The sequence below is a fragment of the Tyto alba genome, unplaced genomic scaffold, assembly GCF_018691265.1.
Source record: "Tyto alba isolate M040663 unplaced genomic scaffold, T.alba_DEE_v4.0 Super-Scaffold_18, whole genome shotgun sequence".
In the NCBI taxonomy this organism is placed as follows: domain Eukaryota; kingdom Metazoa; phylum Chordata; class Aves; order Strigiformes; family Tytonidae; genus Tyto; species Tyto alba.
This window is the reverse complement of record NW_024881280.1, coordinates 5301776-5329213: the sequence shown is the minus strand read 5'-3', so window position 1 is coordinate 5329213 and position 27438 is coordinate 5301776. Positions and strand designations below refer to the sequence as shown.

The 27438-nt window shown below is 36.2% G+C and overlaps 1 protein-coding gene across 6 annotated transcripts in view; it reads left to right on the top strand.

Annotated features, from left to right (window-relative positions):
- The window catches only part of FUT8 (fucosyltransferase 8), a 138716-nt gene that overhangs the window by 42146 nt on the left and 69132 nt on the right, over window positions 1-27438 (top strand). For 3 of the 6 annotated variants that reach the window (XM_042790589.1, XM_042790588.1, XM_032993386.2), the window contains exons 3-4: window positions 9007-9100; window positions 21718-22143. In XM_042790589.1, the coding sequence (XP_042646523.1) occupies window positions 21941-22143 (203 nt within the window). In that variant the 5' untranslated portion in view covers window positions 9007-9100; window positions 21718-21940. Of the gene's footprint in view, window positions 1-9006; window positions 9101-21717; window positions 22144-27438 lie in introns of those variants that run through there. The other 3 variants (XM_042790590.1, XM_042790591.1, XM_032993388.2) reach the window with 3 other exon arrangements.

The following is a 27438-nucleotide window of genomic DNA, read 5'->3' as shown; positions in this document are numbered from 1 at the left end:
TTCTAAAAATGCCCTATTATTTCATAGAAGAGCACAGTAATTACTGCATTTACAAAACTAATTACTGGGATTTTTCAATCAGTTTGCTATGAGGAATGGCTAGCTCTCTGATTAGAACAAAGTTGTCAAACAAAATGTATCTTGTAATAGTTTGGTTTCTGTAAGCTCTAATACTTACAAATAAGCCATTTTATAACTACAGGTAAACAGTTATGTTTTGTGTTTTATTTTACCATCCAAACAACTTTTGTAACATTTATTCTGCAGAAATTCTTAGGCTGCATGTTATCCCCTCATCTTTCTCTGGTTTCACATGACTGGTAACACATTGTGGCTTCTTTCTTTCTATGGTTTGATACTGATTTTCATAAAAGAATGTGACAGAAAGTGGTCTTAATAATATTTTTTTTTCTCTACTAACTTTTAATCTCTATTATCATTGACACAGTAAGACTTCGGTTTGCAAAAGGCATCCCTAAATTCTTCAGCAGTGTGGACTTGTGTATCTGCAGAATTCCACTCATGCTGCCTACTTCCAAATGCATAGACATGCACTATATATCACTCCAGCCAACTCCCTTATAATTGCTTTTGAAATTGTTACAACAAAAATAGTCTGCCCAACTCTGGTGCTTCAGAAGTTCATGATCATTATTATATTTGGTAGCTTGAAGACTCTGAGAACTGTATCAAAGCTTTATCAGAATGGACTGAATGCTGGGGCAGTGTTGATTTACTGTATTTTGTTTCAATTTCTTTCACTTTTGTTCTTCACTTAACTGAATTTTCATCAATGACCATGGCTATATAAAATCCAGACAGAAACAGTCAGTTGTAAAATTAATTTGATCTGAGCTTTTGTCTGAAAAGCTTTCCTGTCCTTCTCAAATGTTGGTAGCAGTTATCTGTGGGAGAAGTGGAAGCAAGCAGCAATGATCCTTCTGGCTTTCTGAGCTTCTAGACCCTGGGTCGTTCTAAGATAGGTGCAATATAATATCCCTGGATGGATTTTTCTAGCAAGACTATTTAAGTCCATTTTTTAACATACCCAATTTTTTAAACTCAAACACATTTTAATTACAGTGAATTTCACAATTTAATAGTGCCTTCTTAAATCCAAATATGTGTCATCAACAGGGTCTCCCTTAATTTCATGCTAATTTAATTGTTCATAAAACTTAGTCACCTCCTGAGGCATGATTTCCCTCACAAAACCAATTTTGATTATTTCCCAGTGTTTGGTGCTTATCCATGTGCCTACTATTTCTGATGTGTATTGTCGTTTCCTCTTACTCACCTGATATAGTAGTAGTATTTACTGATCTGATGTTCCTCAGGTCCTCTTTAGAGCCTTTTTGAAAAACTGATGGTCATATTCCCTTGTTATGGAATCTTAAGTGATACAATATGGTGAAACTTTAATAGTTTTGTGTTACTTGAATTCTATTAGAAGAGGTATGCGGATACAGTTTTTACAGTTTGGTCCTGATGATTTGTTATTGGTCATTTTACTGGCATTTTCAAGTTGCAAGAATTCTTCTGTCGTCATGTGAAGAAAGATTTCAATGTAGGGATCATCAGTTTCAGTTCCTTCCTAGTAGCTGCTAATGCACGTACTTCATTGAGCTTTCCTGCTCTGGTCCTGTATTTCAGTTGTGCTATTACAACTCATTTTGCTCTACAGAATCTCTGTCAAGTCTTTTAGTGCTATTGTGCTTTTAAAAATTTTTGCTATAGCTTTTATGCATATAGGAATTTGCTTCTCAAATTCTGTGGCCTACCAATTTAGTATCTTCCAGTTAAGCTTCATCACCACCTCTCTGCTTGGCTGATGTGTCACAGGGAGCAAACCCCAGGTCATTATAATGTTTTGTAACTTAAGTTGTAGTGAAGTTGTAGTTTGACAGCTTAAATTGTACTCCAAAGACTTCTTTTCTGCTACTTTGTGTTGCTTCTGGGAGTGAGCATCGACTTGAAGTCACCAGCTCCTTCCCAGCATTTTCTAAAAGACTGTCTAGTTTTGTTATAAAATCCCCCTGTCTTTGCACTCAGCTGTCATGTCGATGTAGAACCTTCGCTAGTGTTAAGCAGCTTGTTATCTTATAGGAGTGATATTTTAATGCCTCACTATTATAACCTGCCTTCTATCCTTTAGAACCCTGTCATCAAAAAGTTAATTTTCATGTAAGAATGATGTTGGTATCGTGTACTGTCAGATTTACAGGACCAATTCTGTCTCAAAATTTTCTTTCTTCACATTGCCCCTTGACCGCTAAGTCTGGATATGGAGTTGCTCAAGGTCTTTAAAAGTCTGTTCAGTGTACTCCTCTGTCTAAAATGTTCTGATTTTAGCAAAACCAACTTCAAAAGACAGTACTTTACTTTTGAACACCTCAAGATAGATAATCATGTATATAATGTTTGGGGGTATTAAGGAGAAGCCCTTGCCCTCCCCTTAGCTTCTGCTGCCATTTGTTTTAATGGCAAGTTTCTAGTTTTCAGATGAGGTAGTAGACTGATTTTCATTGTTTTCTCGATTCATTGTTGCTTTTTGATTTTGTGAATAACTTAAGGAGTAGAGTTGTAGATACTTTATCCTCCTCCCTTCCCGTGGAGCTGAACTCTAATGCCATCCAGGTTCCCCTTTACCTTTCGAGGTTGTTCTGTCCCGAGACTCTCTTTGCTGAAACAAGAACCTGTCAGCAGATTTCCTCTCGGCAGCTGGGCCGCAGCCGGACTCCAGCGCAGGGGCTGCTGGCGCGGGTGCCTCCCGCAGGAGGCTGCTCAGGACCATGGAGAGCTCCCGCGAACGCCACCCGGGGGAATGGTGGGCAGCTTTCCATTTTCTGAACTATGCAGAAATAAAGTTGAAGGGAAGGGCTAAACTCCCCCCCCACACACACACTAAAAGCAGGAATAAGAAGATAATATTTAGTATAAAAAAGAGTATATGGAAAAAGACTAATTTCCAAATTCAAGGAGTTGGGAGATACTACCGGAGGACTGCTGAACATAGGAGCAGCTGGCTGTGATATAGTCACAGCCTTTTTACCAAGTGTTCACCACAAAGGAAAATACTGCTTTTCTCCCAAATAACGAGTCTATACGCAGTGATTCTATGAATTTAATTGCTTGCTTTCTGGATAATCTTGTAAGCTTGCCTAGGAAATGGTAAGAAAAACACATGATAGTAGGTTTTCCCTGGTTCTTGACCTTTTTAAAAAGATATATCAATCTCTGCATTATGTTCCTTATTACCAGTCTGAAATGCTTGAATGGGATTTCACTTAGAATTACTTATGAGAAAAAATGCAAATTTAGCTTTTAAGTTCTTGTTTACTATACAGTATTCATATTGTTTTAATAGTTACAGACTTTATATGACAAAATAATTGGTCATACTTTTAGAATGCTTAGTTTATAACATAGATTATTCTTTGTTAAAAAAAAATTAACTTCATTTTATTTCTATTGATTATAGATATACACACAAACACACCCCACACCCTCCCCCCCATCTTGCATATTAAAGAAAATAGCTTGCTAAAGCTGATAGTTTCTAATATTTATCACGGTCTGAAAGCAAATTTGTGAATTCATGATAGTTATGTTATCAATAAAAGTGGGAATTCTGATTAACAGTCTGATCTTAATACTTGATATAAAGGTAGTTAAAGAAAAAGCTAATACCTTCAAAGGTGTTTTAAACTCAGTAGGTTTTAAACTTTTCTGTCATTTTCCCGTAGTATGTCACACCAATTTTGAGAGGAAGAGCTGTTGGCAGCTGTATGTGAGGTTTTGACTTGCAACTTTCACAGTCCTGTTTTATTCATAGCCTTGTTATTGTACAAAGTACTTTGAGTTTTTCAGTTCTGTCACTTTTAAATAAAAGAAGAGATCTTAGATCAGCAGTGCACTTGAGCTATGGTGATGGTGAAGATCAGATACAGGAAGCAATCAAGTTTTGGTGTCATGGAGCTCTGTGAAAGCTGTAAACCACTGTAAATTAGGCAGCATGGACCTATACGCTAATGGACGTAAATAGCTTCTCATACTTGAATTAGCTCACTAGATCTCTTTATTGTGCTTTGTAGTGTGTAAAGTTCTGTGTGCTAAAGTAAAATAGTTTGAAAATAGAATTGTTTGAAGGAAAAATGGAGTGCCAAGGGGAATTTTTACAGGCTAAGATACATCTGTTGTGGCACAGTGGAATTAAACTTAGGGCAAGTACTTCTTTATCATATGGCAATAGTAGCATTTACCATCTTCAGTATTTTTTTTTTCTAATAAAAGCACTGCAGAAAACACAGTTCAATTTATATTAGAAAGTGGTGATACAAAGCAAGTCTGATTATTTAGATAATGATCTCTTCAGACATTCTTTCCCTGATGTGGCCCACTCAAATTTGTATTCTGGCATTTCTGTTACTGAGTTGTCAAATTACCCTGTCTCCAAGCCTCCCATGTGTAACAAGGAAGGCTTTTAGCTCAGCCCTGTGACTCTTTTTTTCCAGCTTCTGAATACCACATAGCCTTGACTATGCTTTGAGTTTGCAAAACCTCCTGGTTGCAAATAGCACTCCAGTTTTCTTATGGCTGCCAAGTGTCATGCATTTTTGCATAACTATTACAAACTCAGCAGCTCTCTCATCTGCCTGTTTTTCATCTTGATTTATAAACATCCAGCTGAGTTGTGAACAGGCTGATGTTAAGTTTCTTGGTTATTAGATTTTGCATGTTGCTTTGATGCCAGCCAAAAGAAGAAAGATCTTACTTCTGATCTTGCTTCTGAAGTTTGCAGCCATTAAGGAAAGACATGGGTAAGCTGATGGAAAAGAAGATTTATTGGAGAGCTTCAGCACCAGCAAGAATGGAAAAATTGAGTATTAGCTAAGGAATGTCCATCATTTTTGTTGTCCTCTGTTACCTCCCCAAGGTATCTAAATTATGTTACCACTAAGAAGCTGCACTTCCCCCAAGCAGAAGAGGCAGCTGTACTTTGGTCCCAGAAAAGCACTGGAACAGAAAGGAAAAACATTTGTGTGTTTGATTCTGATAAAGTTGGATTCTAATGCAACACTATGGAACAAAGTAACATCTTGGCCATAGGGGAAACATCTCATTACTTTGTGACTTCTTGTCTGTGGAACCACCTGTAGTATGAAAGATGTTACCTTACTGTTGTGTAAGTGATGTTAGACAATCAGCCGTTTTCTTCTTTAAGATTCTAATGAGAAATTCATCTTGATTTAAAGAGAATTGTCTGATAAAATTTGGAGAACATAGTTTTGAAATCAGGCTTTGTGGCTTTTGGAGGGAAAAAAACAATTTAAAAATGTGGCTGTTGTGGTTAGAAGGCTGTCTGAAAGATTAGCAAGATCAGTAAGCATGTTTGAATACATTTTAACTAGGTCATGCTAGAGTGCCTTGGGGTCCATTCTTCTAGGGAAGCGATGGCAAATCAGTAGCTTACATGCATTTTAAGTGCAGCTCCCACTTGAGAATCACATCATGTGACCAGTGGTGGGGTCACGCTGATACAGGGGCTGTTGGTTCACAGAAATGCCCAGGTATTGGAAGAAGTCAGCCAGCATTAGTGAAGTTCAGCAGGATGTTCTACCCAGTCTTGTTCAGGGAAGCTTTTGAACACTTGATCTTTTCAGGATACGTGCTGTACTATGTGGCTCTTGACCATGGCAATACTTTCGCTATGCTGCTTGATGGGCTAAGAGGATTGACCTTCTTTATTCTAGAGTTTTACTGATCTCCAAAGTATTTCACAGAATTAGGGGTATTAAGTTCTGTGCTCCGTTGAGAACGCAGTAAGTTCTAAGTTAAGAAATGGATGGGACATTTCAGTTCATCAACTCTCATCTGACTAATGCAGGGCAGAAGCCCCAATTCTTTTCAACCTCTTGATTGAACTACTATGTGTTTTTCTGTAAGCATTTTTGGTACTGCAGTTTAAAGTGAATGAGTGACCGAGAATCTGTTACCTCATGAAATCATCTGTTTCAATGGCTGATTCCTTTACCTGTTACACACTTACAGGTGTAGGAACTCCTTTCCCCTTCTTAATGAGCCAAATTTATCCAGACTCAGCTCCCAATCCCCGGTTTTTGTTATGCCTTTGTTTGCAAGTGTAAGAAGCAATTTAATGTCAGAAGTCCTTTATTTTTTAACATAAGTTATATCTTGCTCACTTGCATAGTCTAGTCTTTTACTGTATTGCTTCCACAGATTCTCGCTCTTCCTACTTTCTTTTAGAATGAAGTTTCTGCAAGGGCTATCAGTAGATTATTAATTTATTACTCTGGAGGATGGTCATGCTTGATGTTAGATTTGATGTTTGAATTTTTATTATTAATTCTTGACTGTGGTTGTATTAGATTAGGGTTGTATGGAGTCAATACAGTAAGTAAACAAGAACAAATAAACCTTCACTCTTATATAATTGTCCTGTCCATTTGCTAAGGTAATTTTTATCTTACAAGGACATTTGGTTAGTTCAGATAAGACAAAAGGTAACTTCTTTGCTGTGTTTCTGCTTAATGTACTATCTTAGTAGTTAAAAGGGACTGTAAAATTGAAGACTGCTTTATCCATTGCTTATTAAAATGAGTCCATATATATAATTTCCGTGGAGGAGTGTATTGTTTCTGCAATTGACTCTTTTATCTTTCTAAAAGAAAAATCAGCAGCTACTTTTTCTCTAAGTGTTTGACAGACAATCTTGCATATATTTGACAAGCAAGCTGCTCTTTTTCTTTCAAGGTACAATTCCCTCTTTTGTTTAAGAGTGCATCAATTGTCAAAAAAATTTGAAATTACTGTATCTTTTTTCAAGCTTTCAAATGCAATATGTTACAAAAATGGTAAGCACTTACATTTATTACTGTATATAAAACAAAGTTGTAATTACTATTTTCAAATGGTATGTGTTCTTATTGTTGATATGTCTTACCTAGTTTTAAAAAGTTCTTTCTTCTGATTAATTCTTAAGCCCTGTTCAACTGTTTTAAGGTCAGTGTTCTGTGTATACCTTCAGTTTAAAAACCCCAGGTGCTGTGGTTATGGATGTCTCTGAACCACTGCCATTGTAATAACTGAATCATGAGGTGTTCATGTAACAGAATTTTGAGAATGTTTGGTCGGTTATATTAGAATTATTTAATGTTCTGGGATTTTTTTTTTTTTTTTTTTTTTTTTTCCTGATCTCTGACCAGAAGATATATAATTGAAGTAGGATTAGTATTAACACTTAAATTTTGTTCTCCATTGATTTTTTTTTTTTTTTTTCTCTTTTAGAAATAAATTTAATAACTACAGGGGCATGGGACCCTGAGTTGGCCATAATTTTGATGTGGTTCTGCTAGGCTTTCTTCTTATAATTAGCTCCTCAAAGGAGACCAAATGTTTTTTAATTTAAAAAGTGACAAGTTTTATTAGAATAACAGTTAGGATAATTAACATTTTAAGTATTGCAAACTGAGTGAATAGGGAAGACAGAAGAAAAGTAACTTTTTTTTTAACAATTTTTTCCCTGCCCACATTGTTATTGTGAGTGTACTGTTGCTTCCACTGGGTTACAGTTTTCAGTGACTAGAAACTGTGAACCTCACAGTGCCCTCTGATCTGCTGGAAGTTCTTCCCATGACGTGTGAGGTCAGGTAGCCTGCTCCTTACTGTAATTTCCTTGCTTGGGCTGCAAACACCTGTACTGGAATTCTCAACTGCCATACTGAACAATTTCTTGAACCTCCTGGACCTGAGCATAGTCAGGATCTCTCCAAGCAATGCGGACTGTCTCTCTTTCTCTGGGAGGGCTGACCTGACCCAGTCATCTTAAAGAAGCATTAAAATGATGGTGAAAATAAGCATAAGCTTCCTGCTTGCCCCCCTCCTCCCCCTCCCAGTACTGTCTGTCAAAAAGAATGGAGGGCACTGCTGAAATGTACAAATCTATATGCATCCAAAGGTATTACTAGAATTCACAAAAGTCAAGGCTTGGAAGAACTCGTGTGTATGTTGTCTCTAATAAATACCAAAATGAACAAAGAAGGATTTTGTTATGAGGGCTGAATTATGTTTTTAGGTTAAGAAGTTATGAAGCGAGTCTATGTTTTTTGCAAGATAGCAGGAATTTTCTTGAAATTATGGGAGTGTATTCCTCTGCTACAGCATTCTTTTAAAGGGCTATTTAATTTGTGTATTATTTTCTCCATATCTCCAGTTGCACTAAGTGGTTATTCTAGTGACTTTTAATATTGTAATTAAGAGAAAATTAATTTTCTTTGTAAGGTTTCCTTAACATATTTATACTATTAATAAACCATAACATACATGAAAGAATATACATGATACTCTTCTATTAATTTTTAAAAAATTAGGGTTAGAAATAAATGAAAGATAAATAATAATATTAAAAATAAATATTCCATCATTGATTTTTCTTTTTAATTTCAAAGTTTTGGCTGGTATTTTGAACATGGACTAATGCTTAGAGATGAGGAAACAATTACTTGACAAAACTGCTAAATAGCTGAATTACAATTGATTATGCAGATTTTTATCTTGCATTCACAATTTATCACATCTTTCAGCTGCAGATTTGATAATATCTGTAAATATTAATGAATTCAACTTCAAACATCATTTGGGATTGGCAAATATTAACAAGGGAAATGGGGGCCTGGTGAGGCTGGCTTGTACAAGTTACTCACTAAATCAATACAGAGCCTAAAATATTCTTTGATTTAATTATTTGATTGCTAGATCACATTGTATCTAATCTAGGTATAATGAAAGATGGTAATTAAAAATATTCTGATGAAGTAATTGGTCTTTGTGGAAAGTCCATAATTAGTTAAATAAAAAGTAGAAAATGTGATACTTTAAGATGAAGAATTAAGTTATTTCTCAATGTTATGATACAAGGGCAAATCAGAAGGAAGATGTTCTTATAGAATGTGACACTAAAGAGACCTTATTTTTTCTTTTAAACAGTTATTAATTTCACTGGCTGCTGGACTAGTGTAATCACTTGTTAGTCTCCAAGCCCATGATGAAGTTGTGTTTATTTCCTGCTATCATGGAGAGGGTAAGCTGTTCTTCAGATATGTTATGAAGTTATGGTATTTAAAAATTTACTGCTGTTTATGTCAAAGATAATATACATTATACATTTGCATGTTAGACACTTAAGAAATTATTTTTTTTCACACCTAAAGCTGTAAAAAAATGCTGGTTAAGTTAAAATTGCTGAGGAGTTCTGTTTATTTCACAGAATCACAGAGTAGCGGACTTGGAAAAGTATCTCTGGAGATCTAGTCTAACCCTGCTGCTGAAAATAGAGTTAACTGGAGCAGGTTGCTCAGGTCTGTGTCCAGTCTCTGGGGATGGAGACTTCACTAACCTGCCCAGCCTGTTCCAGTGTTTGACCACCCTCATGTTAACAAGTAGATTCTTAGGCTTAAATGATATTTTATGTTTTATTTTGTGCCCTTCTAATTGGTATATAATAGAATATTTCAGTTATAAGGAGGAAGAGGCTGGGCAGAGAAGGGGTTGAGAGCAGCCCTGTGGAGAAGGACTTGTGGGTGTTGATTGACAAGAAGCTCAACATGACCCAGCAATGTGCATCTGCAGCCCAGAAAGCCAACCACATCCTGGGCTTCATCAAATGGAGCGTGACCAGTAGGTTGAGGGAGGAGATTCTGCCCTTCTATTCCTCTATTGTGAGACCCCCCTGCAGTGCTGGGGCCAGCTCGGGGGCCCCCAACAGCAGAAGGACACGGAGCTGCTCGAGCGGGGCCAGAGGAGGCCACGGAGATGCTGGGGGGGCTGGAGCAGCTCCCCTGGGAGGCCGGGCTGAGAGAGTTGGGGGGGTTCAGCCTGGAGAAGAGAAGGCTCCGGGGAGCCCTTCGAGCGGCCTCCCAGGGCTTAAAGGGGGGACAGGAGAGGTGGGGAGGGACTCTGGGTCAGGGGGTGTGGGGATAGGATGAGGGGTAACAGGTTTTAAACTGAAAGAGGGTGGATTTAGCTGAGATCTAAGGCAGAAATCCTTCCCTGTGTGGGTGGTGAGGCGCTGGCCCAGGGTGCCCAGAGCAGCTGTGGCTGCCCCCTCCCTGGAAGGGTTCAAGGCCAGGTTGGACGGGGCTGGGAGCCCCCTGGGCTGGGGGAAGGGGGCCCTGCCCGGGGCAGAGGAGTGAGAATGGTTGGGCTTTAAGGTCCTGTCCAACTCAAACCAGTCTATGATTCTGTGAAAGGAATAAGTACATACATTCTTTTGTTACTTTCTTGCAGGTTTTTGATTTTAGACTTGTAAGGAAGATGGGAAGTTACACCTACTGTTCTCTCAGCTTCAGTTTGCTATACAGCTTCTTAAGCACTTCAAAAAAACAGTAATGACCTTGGTCTGGCAACTTCTGTCATGTCTTCACTGATCATCAGTCATTTTAAGGAATTTATTGCTGCTTCTTGGCTTTCAAATACAGCAACTCTGGAGCTGTCAGTCAGCTCTCAGTTTATAATCTACATGTGTTCATCTTTTCTTGTAGACTTTATGTTGGTTGTGTCAGTAATCACTACCTATGCTTGTATGATAAAATTAGTTATACAGAACAGCTACCTCTGAAGCTTTGAACAAATTAAGTATTGACTTCCAAAAGGAAGAAATTTGGCATAACAGATTGCTTACTGGACATTCTGAATGTTTGTCTATTTTTCCTATGCCCTTCTTTCTTTGTGTTTTCACTTCAAAATTCTGTGTAGTTGTTTTCAGCTATAAAATTTTATGCAGTTAAATGGAAAAAAGTCTCTGCATCTGTACTGTAATATCTATTCTGGTGCTTCTAAGTGCATCTTAAGACGATTCTTCTCAAGTTGATAATCTTGCTTTTAGACTCTAATTCCTCAACTCATGGTAATTTACCTTCTTTGTAAGTTCTGTAAGTCTGAAAGGTCATCAAGCTTCCACACTCAGTGGCAGAATCTCTCAAAGCAAATTTCAGGAAGGATAAATTGCATCGCGTCTTTCTCCTAAGTTTGTTCTTGCTGGTTATGATTTTGTTTTCTAACCAAATTAAATGAGTGGGACTGTAGCTTTCACATAGTTAAGGAAGTCCCTCAGTACCATCTCTTCCTGCCAGGTTGTTTTCTGTGGTGAAGATCCAAAATTATAGTATGCGAAGGCTTCAGTATTGAATAAGTCTCCACTTGCAATGAAATTGAAAAGGGTGGTGAGTTCCATTAAGAAAATGTTTAATTTGAGTATCAACTGCTGATTGTATCAGCTGAGCAGCTCATATTTATTTATGTAAAATTTTAAGGGAGTATATGAAGAGAAAATGACCCAAATTGCCTAGAGCAATCCATGCAGATATAAAATTACACTTTTACAGAAACAGTAGTAAAGATGAAGGTGTGGATGTAGGAGTAAATAGTAAGCAAGTCTCATGGTTATGTTTATTTATGTCCTGTGATACCTGTGAATAGAAGTTAAGAAGAAAAAAAGAATTTACACAATAATTAAGTATACATATGGAATACTAAAAATCTATGTCCTTGTTCCGGAAAAAGCAGGGAGGGGATAGTTTTTATGGATTGGAAAATAAAATTATATAACTAAATCAGTGAACTTGAATTGAAAACTAAAAGAACTTCCTTTCTGATACTTTGAGAATACAAACATCAATACATGTTCTGTGAATGGGTTGCTCTTCTCTGGTTGAAGAAAATAATATATATAATTGGTATATTAATAAAGCTAATTTAAAAGTTATGGATGAATGAAATGCTTTCTAAATTGTTTCCAGTCAATATTTGAAGAAGTTTGAAACTAAATTGGATAAAGTCTCTTGGGATTAGTATAGATGAATGCTAGAATTAGAAATAATTACCAGCCCTGGCTTGATCACAGTAGTATGAAAAGCCTGGGGACAAATTTTGAAAGAAATGACAATTAACAAAGTAGAGCTAGATTAAAATGGAAAATGAGATAAATGCAACACAGGTTTGCCAAAGATTGTTTGATCTGGATTATTCTAGGTTTACTGATGAACTGTTTTAATGAAGGAAAGTAAATTTCCTAATGACACATAGTTTGGGAGAAACTATGTATCTGGACTTCCCTTCAACATTTTCTTGGCATATAGAAAATTATAAATTGAATTAGGGAAAACATGGATGAAAAATAGAATCATTCATTGGAAAAGGATGTAGCTGAAGGGATGAAACGACAGTGACTTGTGCTGCAAGGAAGGGTATTAGGCTGGAGGAGAAACACTATTAGTGCAGTGGATTACATCTGTTATTAATTTTGGGTCTTTTCAGTAGTAACTGTCACAAAAAGATACTGGATTATAATGAAATTTAGGTCACAAAGTGGAGGACTGTTATGACAGGGGTCAGAAAATTGTGCAAGAAGAATTTTATACTTGGGATACTGGAGTGGTAGAATGGGATAAAGTATAATAATACAAAGTTAAAAGGATTAGAAGTAAGAATTTCTGTATGTAAGATGGGAGCTTGTCAATTTGAAGAGATGTAGATGCAAAAAGATTTGGAGGTATTGTGTCCTTGCAAAATGGTTCCTGACTGCCAGAGTAATGTGGCCATGAAAAAGATATATCCTGGGTCTGGATTTATCACAGAAAGCAGATCTAAGAGAGGAAAGCAATTATTCGTTTCATACAAGACACTGGCAGCATCCTGTGTTATGTATACAATTCTGATTCCTGATGTGCTGAAAAGACTTAATTGGAATGGGAGCTGGTTCAGGATGTGGGGAATTTGTAATCCTCTTGCAATGAAGTGCTTGCAGGCTAGCATGTAAGACTCAGACTAGCATAGAAGTCTGAGGAAGGACATGGCTGCTTTCCGCAGGCACACTGCTATGGACAGAATGGGCCAGTACCCAAGCTCTCTAAACTGAGTTTATACTAGTGTAAGAAAACACAAGTATAAATTAGCAAAATATAAATTTAGTTTGGAAATTAAAGAAGGCTTTTAAGCAATGGAAGGAGTGAAGTTTTAAACAGCCTTCCAATAATGGGTAAAGGAAATGGGTGGGTTTTTTTTTAGGTGGAGCTTAGAGGTTTCAATGACATGGCTACCTGAAATACTAGGACGTAGGATTTGACTGAAGAAATGTTGCCCATATGACCTTGTTCAGATTATGAAGATGATGTTTCATTAATCAAGTAATATATAAGCTTTTGTAAAGAATGCGTTGAATATTTGCAACATCAACATTTACTTATTTGTATCAAACACTACAGAGTAATTTACTTGTTATTTTTGTCCTTTGATCCTTAGTTTTATTTTAATATCCTAAAAGGATTATTTCTTTAGGCTCTAATCCTTTGTCAGAGGCTGTTCCATCATTTCATTGTTACATAGGAACTGGAATCAGAAAGTTGGTTCTCTTTCTTTTTTTTTTTTTTTTTTTTTTAATTTTAGTTTTATTAGAGCACATCAGGTTAACATTACTTTGAGTAGTGTGCTTTCCTGAGAAGATTATCTCTGTTAGTGATACCTATTTGTTTGCTTTTAAGTGAAACTGACAGTGATGTAAAGGTTCAATCTAAGTTGCATGTACAATGTAACATGGTTTGAGTGTTTCATATTTAGTGATAAGTCATTGTGATAGCCCTTAACAGTGGAGTGAATTTTATGTTTTATACTGTGAAAAAAGAATTGTAGATGATGTACATGACATTAAGTGCAATGCTGTATATACGGGCTGTGGTGATGTGTGAGTTTTGCTTCATGCGTAATTTTGTTTTCTTTTCAACTTGCATAAGGTACAATTCTTTTTTTTGAGTGAATCTGTGTCAGTAGGTGGTTGAGCCAAAAGTAGACTTGCTTAGCTTGCTTTGAACTGAATCTAAAATAACTCGACACTGTACGTTGGGAAGAGAAAGCACAATGCTATTCTGGGGCCATAATTCTGAATAGCAAGCAAAAATACACAAGGAGAAAAATCTCAACTCCATCACTGAATTTGTTATTGAAGGCATGTTGGGAATAGTAAGGTAATAAGGACCTTATTTAAGTCATGGAAGATGTCCTTTTATTTGAAACGATGGTATTGGGCTACTCAAGTTTCTAATTTGTAAGGATCTCTTAAAACTTTAAAATAACCAGAAGGCATTATGGCGGCAAGATGAGGAAGGATATTAAGTATTTATTTTTACATTGATTAATAATTTTTGATATAGCAAAATAACTTTGACATGGATGTACATTATTTTTCCTGTTGATCTTGGAGCTACACTTCAGTCTCTTTTTTTTATTATCATTTTAATTAAGTTCATGTTCTCTTTACTGTTTCCTTTAGTCATTTTGTGAACACTGCATTGCACTGCATTGTATTGAAGCAATGTTTTTTTAACCAAACCTTCCATGTTAATTTGACAACAAAACATTTTTATATGCTTACAATCAATTGTGGCTTACATGTGTAGTAGCACAATTTGATTTCCTGATTAAGGCATTGAAGCAGACCCTTATTTTTATGTAAATATTCTGTCTTCTCTTTAATGGAGTGTAAATAAATTTCTGACACTAACTACATTTTCTGTGCTATGCATTTAGCAGTAAATAAATTTTAATTTGACTTCCTTTCTCACAATATTATTTTCCATTCAACTGATGCATTAAAGATTGTGTATTCCTAATGATTTATAATAGCAAGTACTCATCAGAACTTTTTTGCTTCATTAAATAATACTGCATATTTTGTATTGACTTTTTATAATAGAGCTACAGGATTAAATTAAACCTGAAAAATAGCTTACTGTAGGAGACACTTTGCTTTCAACTTAGCACTTACTTTTAACATTGCTTTGATTTTATTCTACATAACTTTTTCCTGATACTGGTTTTATTTCTTTAGTAACTGAAACAAGAGTTTGAAATAACAAATCATTTTATAAGCAGTGATAAAGAACTCCTACATTTAAATACAAAAAGCCTTGATGTAAATTACCACCAATATCTATTTGCTTATTATTTTGAGAAGATTTCACAGCTGTCTCTAGTGTCTTCATCTTCAGTCTCCTGTGGAACCAGGAGACCCTTTGCATTATTCCTATGTGGAAGTCCAAATTGCTTTATTTCACGGCAGCTAAAAGCTGTGTCTTTACTAGCCTACATACAGGAATCCCTGAGGGTTACTAGGTTCACTGTGGCATCTCCAGCCCCACGCTAGTACTAGTGTGAAGGCTTCTTTTGCTGCTATATCTGTATGCTGCTGCTGCTTCTACTGAGCTTCGTCTTTCAGTCCATGCCTAGCCACCTACATCAGTGTCGTGGCTGGGATCTCGGTGGATGGTAGCTGGGTTCTTACGAATGGGAGGTGATTTCCCCGAGAGATCCTCTTCACTGAGTGTAGTGCTGAAATTTTAAAATGAAAATTAGTTTGAAAGATTGCTGTAGAGATAATTTCAAGAGCTGTTGGGGAGAATAGAGGGATACATTATTTTTCAATCCAAACACCCGGGGTAAGCCCCTTCAAAGAGATAAAAGAGATGTCTTATTACATTGTTTTAGAAGATGACCGTATAAGAATGTAGTAAACCATTCTTAGGATCCCCTAGAATGGAGACAAGAACTCATCTAAAATTTCAGGAAAGAAGATGCAAATTAGCTAATTGTCAATGTACTGTATTTTGAATATATGGTATTATGCACTGGAAAATGCAAAGGTATGGGTAAATCCAATCCAATATAAGACAAGAAATCATGGTAAATCTCATGGGATAACTAATAAATTAAAATGTGTGTCTTCCTCTGGTAAAAGAAATGTAACATAGTATTCTTAGATAAAGGTTCTTCACTATATAGTAGCATAATTTAATAATAACACAAATCATTGTTATTTAGATAATTTCCCATTTCTTGCTTAATAAAATATATTTACTGGTACTGCTCTCCCACAACTTTTAAGGTTTGTGGGCTCTTATTTTGATATTCAGTATCAGGTGATATTGATCATCCTGCATGTTATGATTCATCTCAGGTTTGAAATACTGGGTTTGCAGGCTGCTGCTGAGTTTTTTCTGAGTTCAGGCTCGTACTTTCAGTCTGGGCAGTCCTGGGTTTAGTTAACAGTATGAAAACTCATAAACAGCAATACAAAATTAAAGAAGGATAAGTATTGACATTACATCTTGACATTTTGTCAGGCAGATATCTGTGGTATATGTCTTCATGTGGAGGTCTTTCAGGAACCTGATATAAGCTGTAGAAACTGAACAATTTAAAAAATGTGATAACTTTTCCTTTTTGTTTCCCTCTTTTTTCTTTTATTTCTGCTAGTCTTCTATTTATTATAATTCAATTTATTTAAAGGTCTTGTTTGGACTTTGAAATACTGAAATACTTTGACATTTTGCATTCCCAGAACAGTATGAAATGGAAGAAAAAAACGTAAAAGACACATTACAGTACAAAGCCAATAGTTAAGAGTAGTTAGAACTCATGTATAATTAGATACACCACATTTGAGATACAGGCTGACTGTTTAATGTTAGTTCAGAATGTTCTTCCTATTTATTCAAATAGTTTGGCTTCTTTATTTTATATTTAACTGTACTGTGACCTAACTTATAAAAAGAACAATGATATCATCAGAAATTCATAGGAATTGGATAAAACATGCTATCTTTTGCATATTATGTAAAATGTTTAGGAGTAGTTTCAGAACTCTGTTCTTTAAAATATTAAGTCCATTAATTGTTTTAGACATAATTTGATTAATTTTCAGGAAGTAGAAACTGGTTTACTATTAAAGAAAGTTAAATTTGAAATACTTTAAAATCACTTACATAAAAGCAATGTGGATGTGCTACAAGAACAATGTACTTGAAAGTAATTACTGTACACCATTGATTACAGTGATATAAATAAAAATAGTATTAGTTATTTTTCCCACTTGAAAATTTTATAAGCTCTCGAGAGTCAGAAGTACTTGACCAATCTTATCTTCACAACCACAGACAAATACCTGATGAAGCATTCTATTTTCTTCCTTAAAAAGGCTGTCTGGTATTTTTCCTGTCAGTCTGAGTTTGTTTATTCTTTTAAACAAAACACTGAAGAAGTTACTTTTTTATTAATAATGAGTTGTAAAATTTGTTGCTATAAAGTAAATAAAGGATAATTAGCCCTATTAAAATGTGGTCTTTTTGTGTTTGTAACACAAAACCTTTACTAACATTTAAAATATTGTTTAACATTTTAAATTTCGTTGTAGAAGTATTCATACCATAGCAGATCAAAGACTTACCTAGCCTAATACATCTCAAAGACTGGCCTGTAGTGAGTGTCCAGGGAAAACTGCAAGAACCAGGATACTCTGGTGGTACTACCCTGCTATATTCTCCAGTTTCCAACAATATATAACTTGGGATTCTGAGAGTATTGGGTAGTATCTTTGTGGGTAGCCTTTTATGAATTTTAATCTTCCTTGAAATGGTGTAATGGTCTTTGAAATGTAAACTTTTAACACCTACAGTGTTTGATCAAAATAAGTTTCACGCTGGAATTACAAATTTGGAGAAATATCCTCTTTTGTTTTGAATCTGTTCAAACCAGAAAGTTTTACTCATTATCCCCTTGTACTAGAAGTAGCAACAAACAATTAATTATACCTAGTTTACTTTCTTATACTGTTAATGATTTTTATAGATCTGCCACATTAATTCCTGAGTTGTCCTTTCTATTAATCTGTTTAGTTACTGAAGGCCATTCTCTCTCTCTGCTCATTTTTGTAACCCTTCTGTGTATCATTTCTATTTCCACCATATCTTTCTGAGTTGGTTGAATCAGAATGATACAAAGTAATCAAAGTCCTGACAGTGCTTTTATGCAATGACATAATGGTAATGTTTTCTTTTGGGGTTTACTTTTGGGATTCTTGGGTTTGTGGGATTTTTTTGTTGCTTTTGTGGTTTTTTTTGGTGGGGTGTTTTTTTGTTTTGTTTACTTGTTAGGTTTTTTGGCTAGTTTTTTTTTTTGTTTGTGTTTTTTTGTTTGTTTGTTGTTTTTTTTTTTTTTTCCTAATCTGTGAGGATTTGGTTGCATTTTGCCCAATGCTGAGCTGATATTTTATAGAATTACCTATCACAGCTGAAAACCATTCCTGATGGATGATGAGTCAAGTGTCATCTCTACACACTCGTATAAAGTGATTTTTCATCTTTCGTTTTATTTCTTCATTAGACAGTGTCTTGATATCCTTCATTTCATTGCTGTTATCTTTTACACTATATGTGCAGACTTTACCTCACTTTTCACTTTGTTTTCCAAATCACTTATGAATATATTAAACTGTATGAACTCCACCATGAGTCCCAGTGAGGTCCCTGATCATTCTTTCCACTTGAACTGATTGCCTAGTCTTACTGTGTCTTCTCTTTTAATGTGATGGTGACTCACATGATGAACTTTTCTCTTTCTATGCAGCTTAGTTTCTTTGAAACATTTTGAGGACCTTGTTGAATATCATTTGAAAATCCACATTGACTAGATCAACTGTGTAATAATTTAGAACTGATTCTCTCTTGCCCGTCTGTTTGTTTGCATCTTCAGAAGAACTTTAATAAATTTATGAGGCACAATTTTTCTTTCCAGAAGCCATGTTAGTACTTTTTTACTTTCGTTACATTCATCCTTATGTCTGCAGTTTTATTTTATCTTATTATTTTTGCTGGTTTGCCTGACACAAGCATAATTTTTTTCTGGCCTGTAGTTTCAGGGATCCCTGCTGTAGCCCTTACAAAGAATTCAGTTTACTGTTTTAATTTTTCATTCCTTTGCTACAAAGTGATTAGAATTGAGAGATTACATACTACTAGTAATAATTAAACTGCTGCATTCTTTAACTTCTTTAGAACTGTTGGAAGAATACCATCTGTTTCTGATGACTTTTATATTAATTTTGTGGATTTGTTTGATAGTTTGTTCTACTAACGCTGTTGTTTGAGACAGACCAACACTTTCTCTTATAAAGATACCTGATTCACGAGTTTGCTTATGCTCCTGTGTTACAAAAAACAGGCTGAAAAAAAGAAAGTCAGTCTTTTATTTGCAAAGTACTCTAGACAACTCTTAGATACTATCATCATTTGTTGACTTTGCAGTGTCTAGTAAGATATCTGCTTTGGAGAAAATGTTTAGTGTTTTTATGTCTTTAATGTACCAGAATTTACAGTCTTGTCTATTGAATCCTTTGATCATGCTTGTAACTTTTTAAAAGGATACTTTCTTTGCTAATTATAATAGTCACCTTTACCTGCTGTTTTAATTAAGACCATGATATCTTTCCAGGTGGCATGGAGTCCACTTCTCTTTAAAAATAGTTCCTCTTCTTGAAATTAATCACAGCTGTAGTGATTTTTTTTTTTTTTTTCCTTTGTGGCTGCTAGAAGGAAAAAATATCTGAGTATATTATGCAGACTGTTGTAAAGTGGTCCTCTAGCAGAAAACTTTTGATCCAAGTTCTGCAAACTGCTTATGATTCAGTCAATGTTTTTTCATAGTAGCTTTTCTCTTAAGCAGTAATTATATGATGTCTGTTCTTATCACAATTCCCAGCATAATATTTACCCAAACAGTAGAGGAATATTTGAAGTCTCCTGTTACTTTTTCTTTCCTCTGCCTTCACAGACTTTGTGATTTCACTTAGCATGATGCAGCCACAGTTGGCCATTTTCTGGGTGATTGGGAATACAGATGTATGAATACCCTTTCCCACTTAAACCTTAAGTGTCAGTCCGTTGGGGTTTTTTTATTAATCATTCCTGCAAGTGACTAGGATTGTTTCACTTAAGGCAACAATCCTCTGTGGTTTGGGCATGACCTATTCTGTTTCATATAATATGAGTGGTTCTTACTTGTGCTGTCATTTGTAGAGATTGTTGAAGAAACCACTGTCTTCCTGAAGGCAGTCCCGTGCTTTGCCAAGCTAAAGCAAAAGCTATGTAAAGCTTTCCTAGAGATCTGTAGAAAATTACATGCTCCTAGTGTGGGATTCTGACATTACTTTCGAAGAAAACTGGTCTGCTTATAACTTACCTTGTCACAGATACATTAGATGGAAAAGCTTGAGGTACTAGAAATGTCTTCCATTTCATTAGTAGTATTCAATTTGCAAATAGTTTATCTTGTGTACCATCTCACTAGTCGTAAGTGGAATTTTTCTGTCTCTCTCAAAAATATGCAAACAAAACCTCTTCCGCAAGATCATTAGAGAATTTTTTCAGCATTTTTAATACTATGTTAGAATTTTTGTATCTGTAAGTGCATGCTTCAGGCATATCTCCATGACTGGGCGAGTTTGGATGTTACTGCAATTTAGGAAGTCTTTTCTCTGAACTTGAAATTAGTTGGAACAGAATAAAAAAAACCTGAATGTTATGAAAAAGAAGGTAAAGTGGAAGAAGGATTAAACAGAGAAGAATAATTTGGGCGAAGGTGGGTGTGGATAACATCTCAGGAAATATGGCTGATTTATAAATTTGAGAATTGGAAATACAGGTTGCTTTGGAAATCGAGTATAAATGCCACATATGCTTTTTACAAAAGGTAGAAGTGCTACATTGCAGAGAAAGAGGAAGAGGGGTGAGAAGTACTTAAAATGGTTTTGGACATGCTCATCAGTTAAGTCTTAAGGTCTGTTCTAGATAGAATGAGGAGATTTTTGCGCTCATTGAATGATGTTTTGCCAAGTAGAAGATGAGTTGAGTTGATTTTTGTGTTTTTTTTTTTTTTTTAAATGGTACGGTGTTTTAGATGAAAGTATTACCTTTAACACTTTTTGCATTTTTATAGTTTTAATAGTAACACTTGTCAAAATGGGTTTGATAGGTTTAAAGCAGAAGAAAAAATGTTTCTAAAAACTAGGTTTCTAAGGTCATGCCTGATTTTCAATTGTGTGAATATAGCAGTGCCACATAGATTCTACTTGAAATCTTCCTCTTCTACCTCTTAAATGTTCAGTGTTCTTATCTGTTTTAGAAAGTACTAAGTAGAAGGATAAAGAGAAGTTGTGTTGTCTTGCAGTTTTAAGCAAGAAATCAAATTTTGGGTTTAATATTAGGTGGGTATTTCAGAGGCCACCATAAATTTAAGAGTAAGATATACAATGGATTGGCTTTTTAGAAATTATTGCTTATAATCTTTGCAGTGTTTGCAAGTTGCTTAATTGATATTACAGCTGCTACTAGGCAAGTCTACTTACAAATAGTAGAATATATTGTTCGAACTTCTGTTACAGGGTGGGAATCGTGATAAAAATGGAGAAGAGAGTTGATAAAAGTGAAAAAAAATAAAGATGAATTTGTAATTGAACAAAAGCTCTTTTGTTGATAGTAAAGGGGACTATTAAGTTTACCACAGAATGATTTCCGAACTATTTTTATGTGTGAAATGACACATTACAAATTGGTAAATATTTCTCTTATAAAAAGTAGCAATTCTGTCCATTTCAAAGCCAGAACTGATTGCATATTCTTTTGTGGTTCATTCTTGAACTGAGCATAGTTTTTGTAGCAAGTTAAAAGCTTTTTTCTTTTTCTCCTTGACAGAAATTAGTATCATTGTCTATCATCATTCCTGAATGTTAATGACAATACATTTAGCTTAATTGCAATCCAATATATTTTTATATATCTGAATTATAATTTCAGATTTTTTTTATTCTTTTCACAGAATATAAATGAAGAGTGATGCAATATTAATGCTTTCTATGTGCAGCCCCATAAGGATCTTCTCTAAGGAGTTGCCGTAAGATAAACGCTGAGAACAATTTTTCTCCGGTACAATGTGGTGAAACAGAGGAACTGAAATTGTCCACTTTTGTACAGTCCGAGGACTTAAAATGTTTGTTATTTTGTGAGCAGAAGCAGCTCTGGAGTGAATTGAACTTCTGAAAATGCGGCCATGGACTGGTTCCTGGCGTTGGATTATGCTCATCCTCTTTGCTTGGGGAACTTTACTCTTTTATATTGGTGGACACCTGGTACGAGACAGTGAGCACCCTGATCACTCTAGTCGCGAATTATCCAAGATACTTGCTAAACTTGAACGTTTGAAGCAGCAAAATGAAGACTTAAGGCGGATGGCGGAATCTCTCAGGTAGGATCTAAAAGAAAATAGTTGAAATATGGAATACCAGAAAATAAATTGAAGGGGTTGTTTGTGGGTTTTTTTTGTAAAATCACATTTAACATTTAAAAGTATAGATAAATGTTTTAATCAGTGCTATAACTAACTGAAAATATTGCAAAACCTTTAAACAAATAATGTACATTTAGTTTTGGTCTAATAATAATTATTTAACAGTCATTATTTAATGATGTCAAAGTGTTACTGTCACAGTAACAGAGTTCTGTAGGTGATTAACTCCTCAATGCCAACTTCAAACAAGTGCAATTATTGTGACATTCCAACCAATTAGAACAGCTAGTAATTTTTCTAAATGTGTGCATACAGTATCTGGAAGAGCTCATTTTAAAGGTGTTGACAACATTTGTACAGCTTGTTGAACGTAAACATGGACTTGCTGAAGATGAGCTGCAGTAGACTGTTGCATTATATGATTTCTTTTAACTAAGTTGTTTTCATTGCCTTGCTGCTAAACTTGTATCAGTACTTGTAAAACAGTAGTATCACATCAGTTTTTATAATGACTTGTTACACTGTAGATTGGTACAATTACAATTTAAAGTGTTTGTTTCTTTGTTTTTTTCCACTTTTCAGACAGACAGCTTTTAACATAGACTTGTGGTATCTTCTTTCCTAAGAACTTGCAAGGGAGAGCTGCTTAGGCAGGGTATGTGCCAGAATCATATTGAAACTAAGTATGTGGACGTCATCACATACAACCTAAAAGTCCTGATGGATTGTGGGGACAAGTGCAGAGGCTTCATATGTTGTAAGAAGCTAGAGAAGAGCAAAGCTCAGTACAAGATTTTATAGAACGAGAGGGTGATGTTTATTTTAAAAATCTCTTAAGTGAGCTGAATTCACTTACTGTCTCTTTCACAACTACATACTCCCAAGCACCAGGACGTGTGCGTGGCAGTGCTCTGGCCAGGATCACTTGTGTAGAACATGCAGAGCAAGGGGTGCTGGCAGTTAAGTCTTCATCCTGTCCCTTGTGTGGTTCTTGCTTGATAAGGAGAAACTGATTTTCGACTTGCCTTTTAATACTCTTTAGGAGCAGATGCCATTTTGGATCATTTGCCTTGCTATATTGCTTCAGAAATTGTAGGAAAAAATAGAATTGCACAGATCAATTTGTTTTCCTTACTAGGGTGTTTCATGGTTCTAGTCCTGTTCTTGTTACATTATCTTTAAGTAGGTTTGTTTCTCCCCTTGTGGTTTAAGCCCAGAGGGCAACTGAGTAGTACCACCAGATGCTTGCTCACTCCTTCTCCCTCAGAGAACCCCAAAAGACTCAGGAATCGAGACAAGGACAGGGAGGGATGACTCGCCAGTTGTGGTCGTGGGCAAAAGACAGACCTGATTTGGGAAGAAAAAGAACATTGATTTAATTTGAACACCAGCACCACCAACAGTAATTTACCAATCAGAGTAGGACAGTGAGAAATCTAACCACATCTTAAAAACACCTTCCCCCCACCCCTTCCTCCTTCCCAGGCTCAGCTTTGCTCCCGATTTCTCCCCTCCCCACAGCAGCAGAGAGACAAGGGGAATGGGGGTTGTGGTCAATCCATAACCCGTTGTTTCTGCCGCTCCTTCCTCCTCAGGGGGAGCACTCCTCACACTCTTCCCCTGGTCCAGCACGGGGTCCCTCTCACGGGAGACAGTTTTCCATAAACTTCTCCAACGTGAGTTCTTGCCACAGGGCTGCAGCTCTTCACAAACTGCTCCAATGTGGGTCCCTCTCATGGGCTGCAGTCCTCTGGGGGATACTCCCAGACTGCTTCAGTGCAGGCTTCCCTCAGAGTCCTGGCCTTCTTCGGGCTCAGCCCCCTGTTCCAGTGTGGGATCCTCCACAGGCTGCAGGATGGCTTCTGCTGCACCAGTGACCTCCATGGGTGCAAGGGGACAGCCTGCCCCCTCACCATGGGCTGCAGGGGAGAATTTTTGCTCCGGTGCACCTCCTGCCCTCCTCCTCCTTTCTTTCACTGACCTTGGCATTTGCATTGGTATATCCCTCACAACTCTTAACTTCTCCTCTTTGGTTCCCCTTCTTAAATATGTTATCACAGAGGCTCGGCCACTGTCGCTGACTAGTTTGACCTTGGCCAGAGGTGGGTCCAACTTGGAGCTGGGGGAGCTTCAAGAAGCTTCTCACAGGAGCCACCTGTGTAGCCCTTTCTGCACTACCTAAACCCAGAACACTTTCATTTGAATGAAATCACACATACAGACTCTGTAGCAGTGAAATTAATACCTTTCCTCTCAACCCTCTTCTCATCTTTCTTCTGGTACATTCTCTCTCTTTCATGCATAGCCAAGTCTCTTTGATCTGCTACGTTGGGTAGGCTTCCCTGCCTTACTGAAATTTCACTACACTCTTTTCCTGGTTTCTGGAATACACTGTAGATACTGCTGCATGCTAATGAGGCTTCTTAGCTTAGAAAAACGAAAGTTTTAGCTTTGAATGTGTCAGCCCTGAAGAAGTTACCTCGGCATTCATGTGGTACTGCACAAAGCTGGAGAAACGCTGCTGACCCAAGCGCCCTCTACGCTAAGCATAGATAATCTTCACCTTGAGTAATGTGGCCATGATTGACTGAGTGGGCTGTAGTTTTCTAAGCTCAATTTGTTCCTATGTGATAACTGCACTGGCAAAAAGTTTAATATATTTTTGTTGACAAAATGGTGCAATGAGAGTATGCTGCGGCAAAGAAATTGAAACGAGATCCTATATTTGAATAAATACAATATCTTTAAATGCCCTTATTACTAGACATTGACAGTCAACCTTAGGGTTTCTTTCCTCGGAGGGGGAAATTTTTGGCCTTAAATGTAAAGATTACCACCCTTCATGCTTTCAGCCCCCCATGTTTGGCTGACTTGAATAAATGATAATGTCATGTATTGTACAGTCATTGAAATATAACCATTTCAAACTACACAGTGATTTGAAGAGGGTAAATATTCTTGATTTTACTGAGGCAGTGGAGACAGGAGATGCATAGATACAGGCTAAGTTATATGTTAGGCAGTGATGATTTTTCTAACCACCTTTCCCTGTTTCCTTAACCTATCTATGTTCAGATAAATAGTACATTTTCAGTGGCCAAGTTTTAAATAATAGCTTATACTGTTAACAATTTTCCATGGTTTATAGAAGTGAAAATATTAATTTAGTTCTAATCTAAACATGTTAGAATGTTCCTTCTCTATGCTTCAGTTAATTGCTGCAAGTTTCTAGAATTAGATTAGGTGGTCCAAACCCATCTTAACTGGACTACGTTCCTTTTTTTTTTTTTTTTTTTTTGTGAATATGTTGTTTAAAAATATTTCTGAGACCTTTCTTTAAAGTGGTTGTGTGTAACCACAGGAGAATCTGAAACTCTTGCATGAGAAAGCCCAATATGACTTTAAATGCCAATTCGAACAGCAACACATCTCCGGGTTCAGTAGTCAGTGCTGACCAGAAATGAATGAGCTTGGAACTGGAAGATATTCCGGCATAGGTTTTTGCTGGAAGTGATCTGAGTTTGGTGAAGTACCAGATTTTTCAGTATCTCATTTCTTTGTTTGCCAGGTAGAAAAAGTGGTGTTAAAAATAACCATTAGCTTTAAAATAGTCCCATTTACAGTTTTATAATGATATAGCTACTTAAAATGAGACATTTGCCAACAGTTCATGGATTCAGTGTCTGTGTCCTGGAAGGGATCACTGCTTCTAGGAACATTTATTAAAGAAACAAAACATCTGAATTTCAGAAATAGAATTAGAATTAGACAGCAAATACTACTTTTGCTCCAATTAACCTCTTAAAATGAAGACATGATGTGTTTTAGGCTTTACTGATCAAAGGCAGAAATGCTGGAACTATTACTTGAATATGATTTAATAGCTATAATTTTTTTTTACGGAAAACTTTAATAACTGTTACTGGGTGTGAAATCTGAGTGGTTAAGACAACAGTATTTACATCAGCTTGGCACTATTGCTAGGTTGGATTTTGTTACATTGAGGTAAATATTTGGTTTTGCTTCCCTTCTCCACTAAGATTTTATATCTAGATAACTAGAGGATTTTTTTTATCATCAGAGAAGCAGCACACTATTTGTAGTGAAGATGTAGCATATATTATGGCACGCAACAGGGTTAACCTAATGCGTTAATTTAAGCATATTTCAATAATGACTATAATTTAAGGTTATGTTGGGAGGAGTTTAAACAAGACGAGAGTGCCTACCTGTAAAATTGTAACATGTATCTGATTGACTACAGTAGTTAAAGTATTTTGGCATAATTAGGTAAAACTTTTGAATGGTAAAAAGTTCCATGTTAACAGAATTCATCATTGTGGGCAAAGAAGCTTTGTGAATGGTAGAGAATTACCATAATATCTAGCTGTGACATTTGTAATAGCTAGTTAGGGCAGGGAGGAAGGAACGTAAAACAGGTATGGCTATAAGAATTCAGTAGTTTAATAAAAGTATAAGTTGTTGTAACAATTTCCATTTTGAAGTTAGAGAAAGCTGGCATTTCATCTTTAATTACATTGGGACCTTAGTTATACTGTAAAATACATTTCAATGCAATACATTTCAGTTGTCTAGCATTCCCCATTCTGATGGGTTCTGGTGACTTCTCTGACTTCCTTCTCACCTGGTAAAAGTGTCAGTCCTCTGGGATGGTTGAAAATAGGAACTGGGCTATGCTTAGTTTCATCCAGCTCTCCACGAATGCCAGCATACAGCGACAAGAAGTGATCTTTCCACTTTGAGATCTGAATGTTCTTTTGCTGCTGATTTGTGTAGCAGCTCCTCATCCCCAAAGACAGCAACAACAGCAAACCCCCCAAACCATGCCCGTGAAACACACCTTATGTACATGCAAAATCAACTGTTCAAAAGTTGAGAAATGTCGTATCTGTGACAAAGCTTTACCAAATCTTGCTTACCCCTTTTTTGCTGTGTGATACTTAAATCATATTTGATCTTGTAATTTTTCCCCTGGTTATTTCTTTTCACACAGGATGCATGAGGAATAGAATTAAGGTTTTAGGGCAATGAAATAAAAAGGCCTAAACAATAGGCCTCGAACCAAAGTTGACTTCTGAGTGATCCCCCTGACCAGCAACCAACATCTTATCAGCATGAAATGCAACCATGGGAACAACCCCTGAAAGCTATAGGTAAACAACAGGAAGGAACTATAAATCTCAAATGTAAAGAAAAACAGGAACTCCTCAGACGTGCCCGGATCTTGGCCAG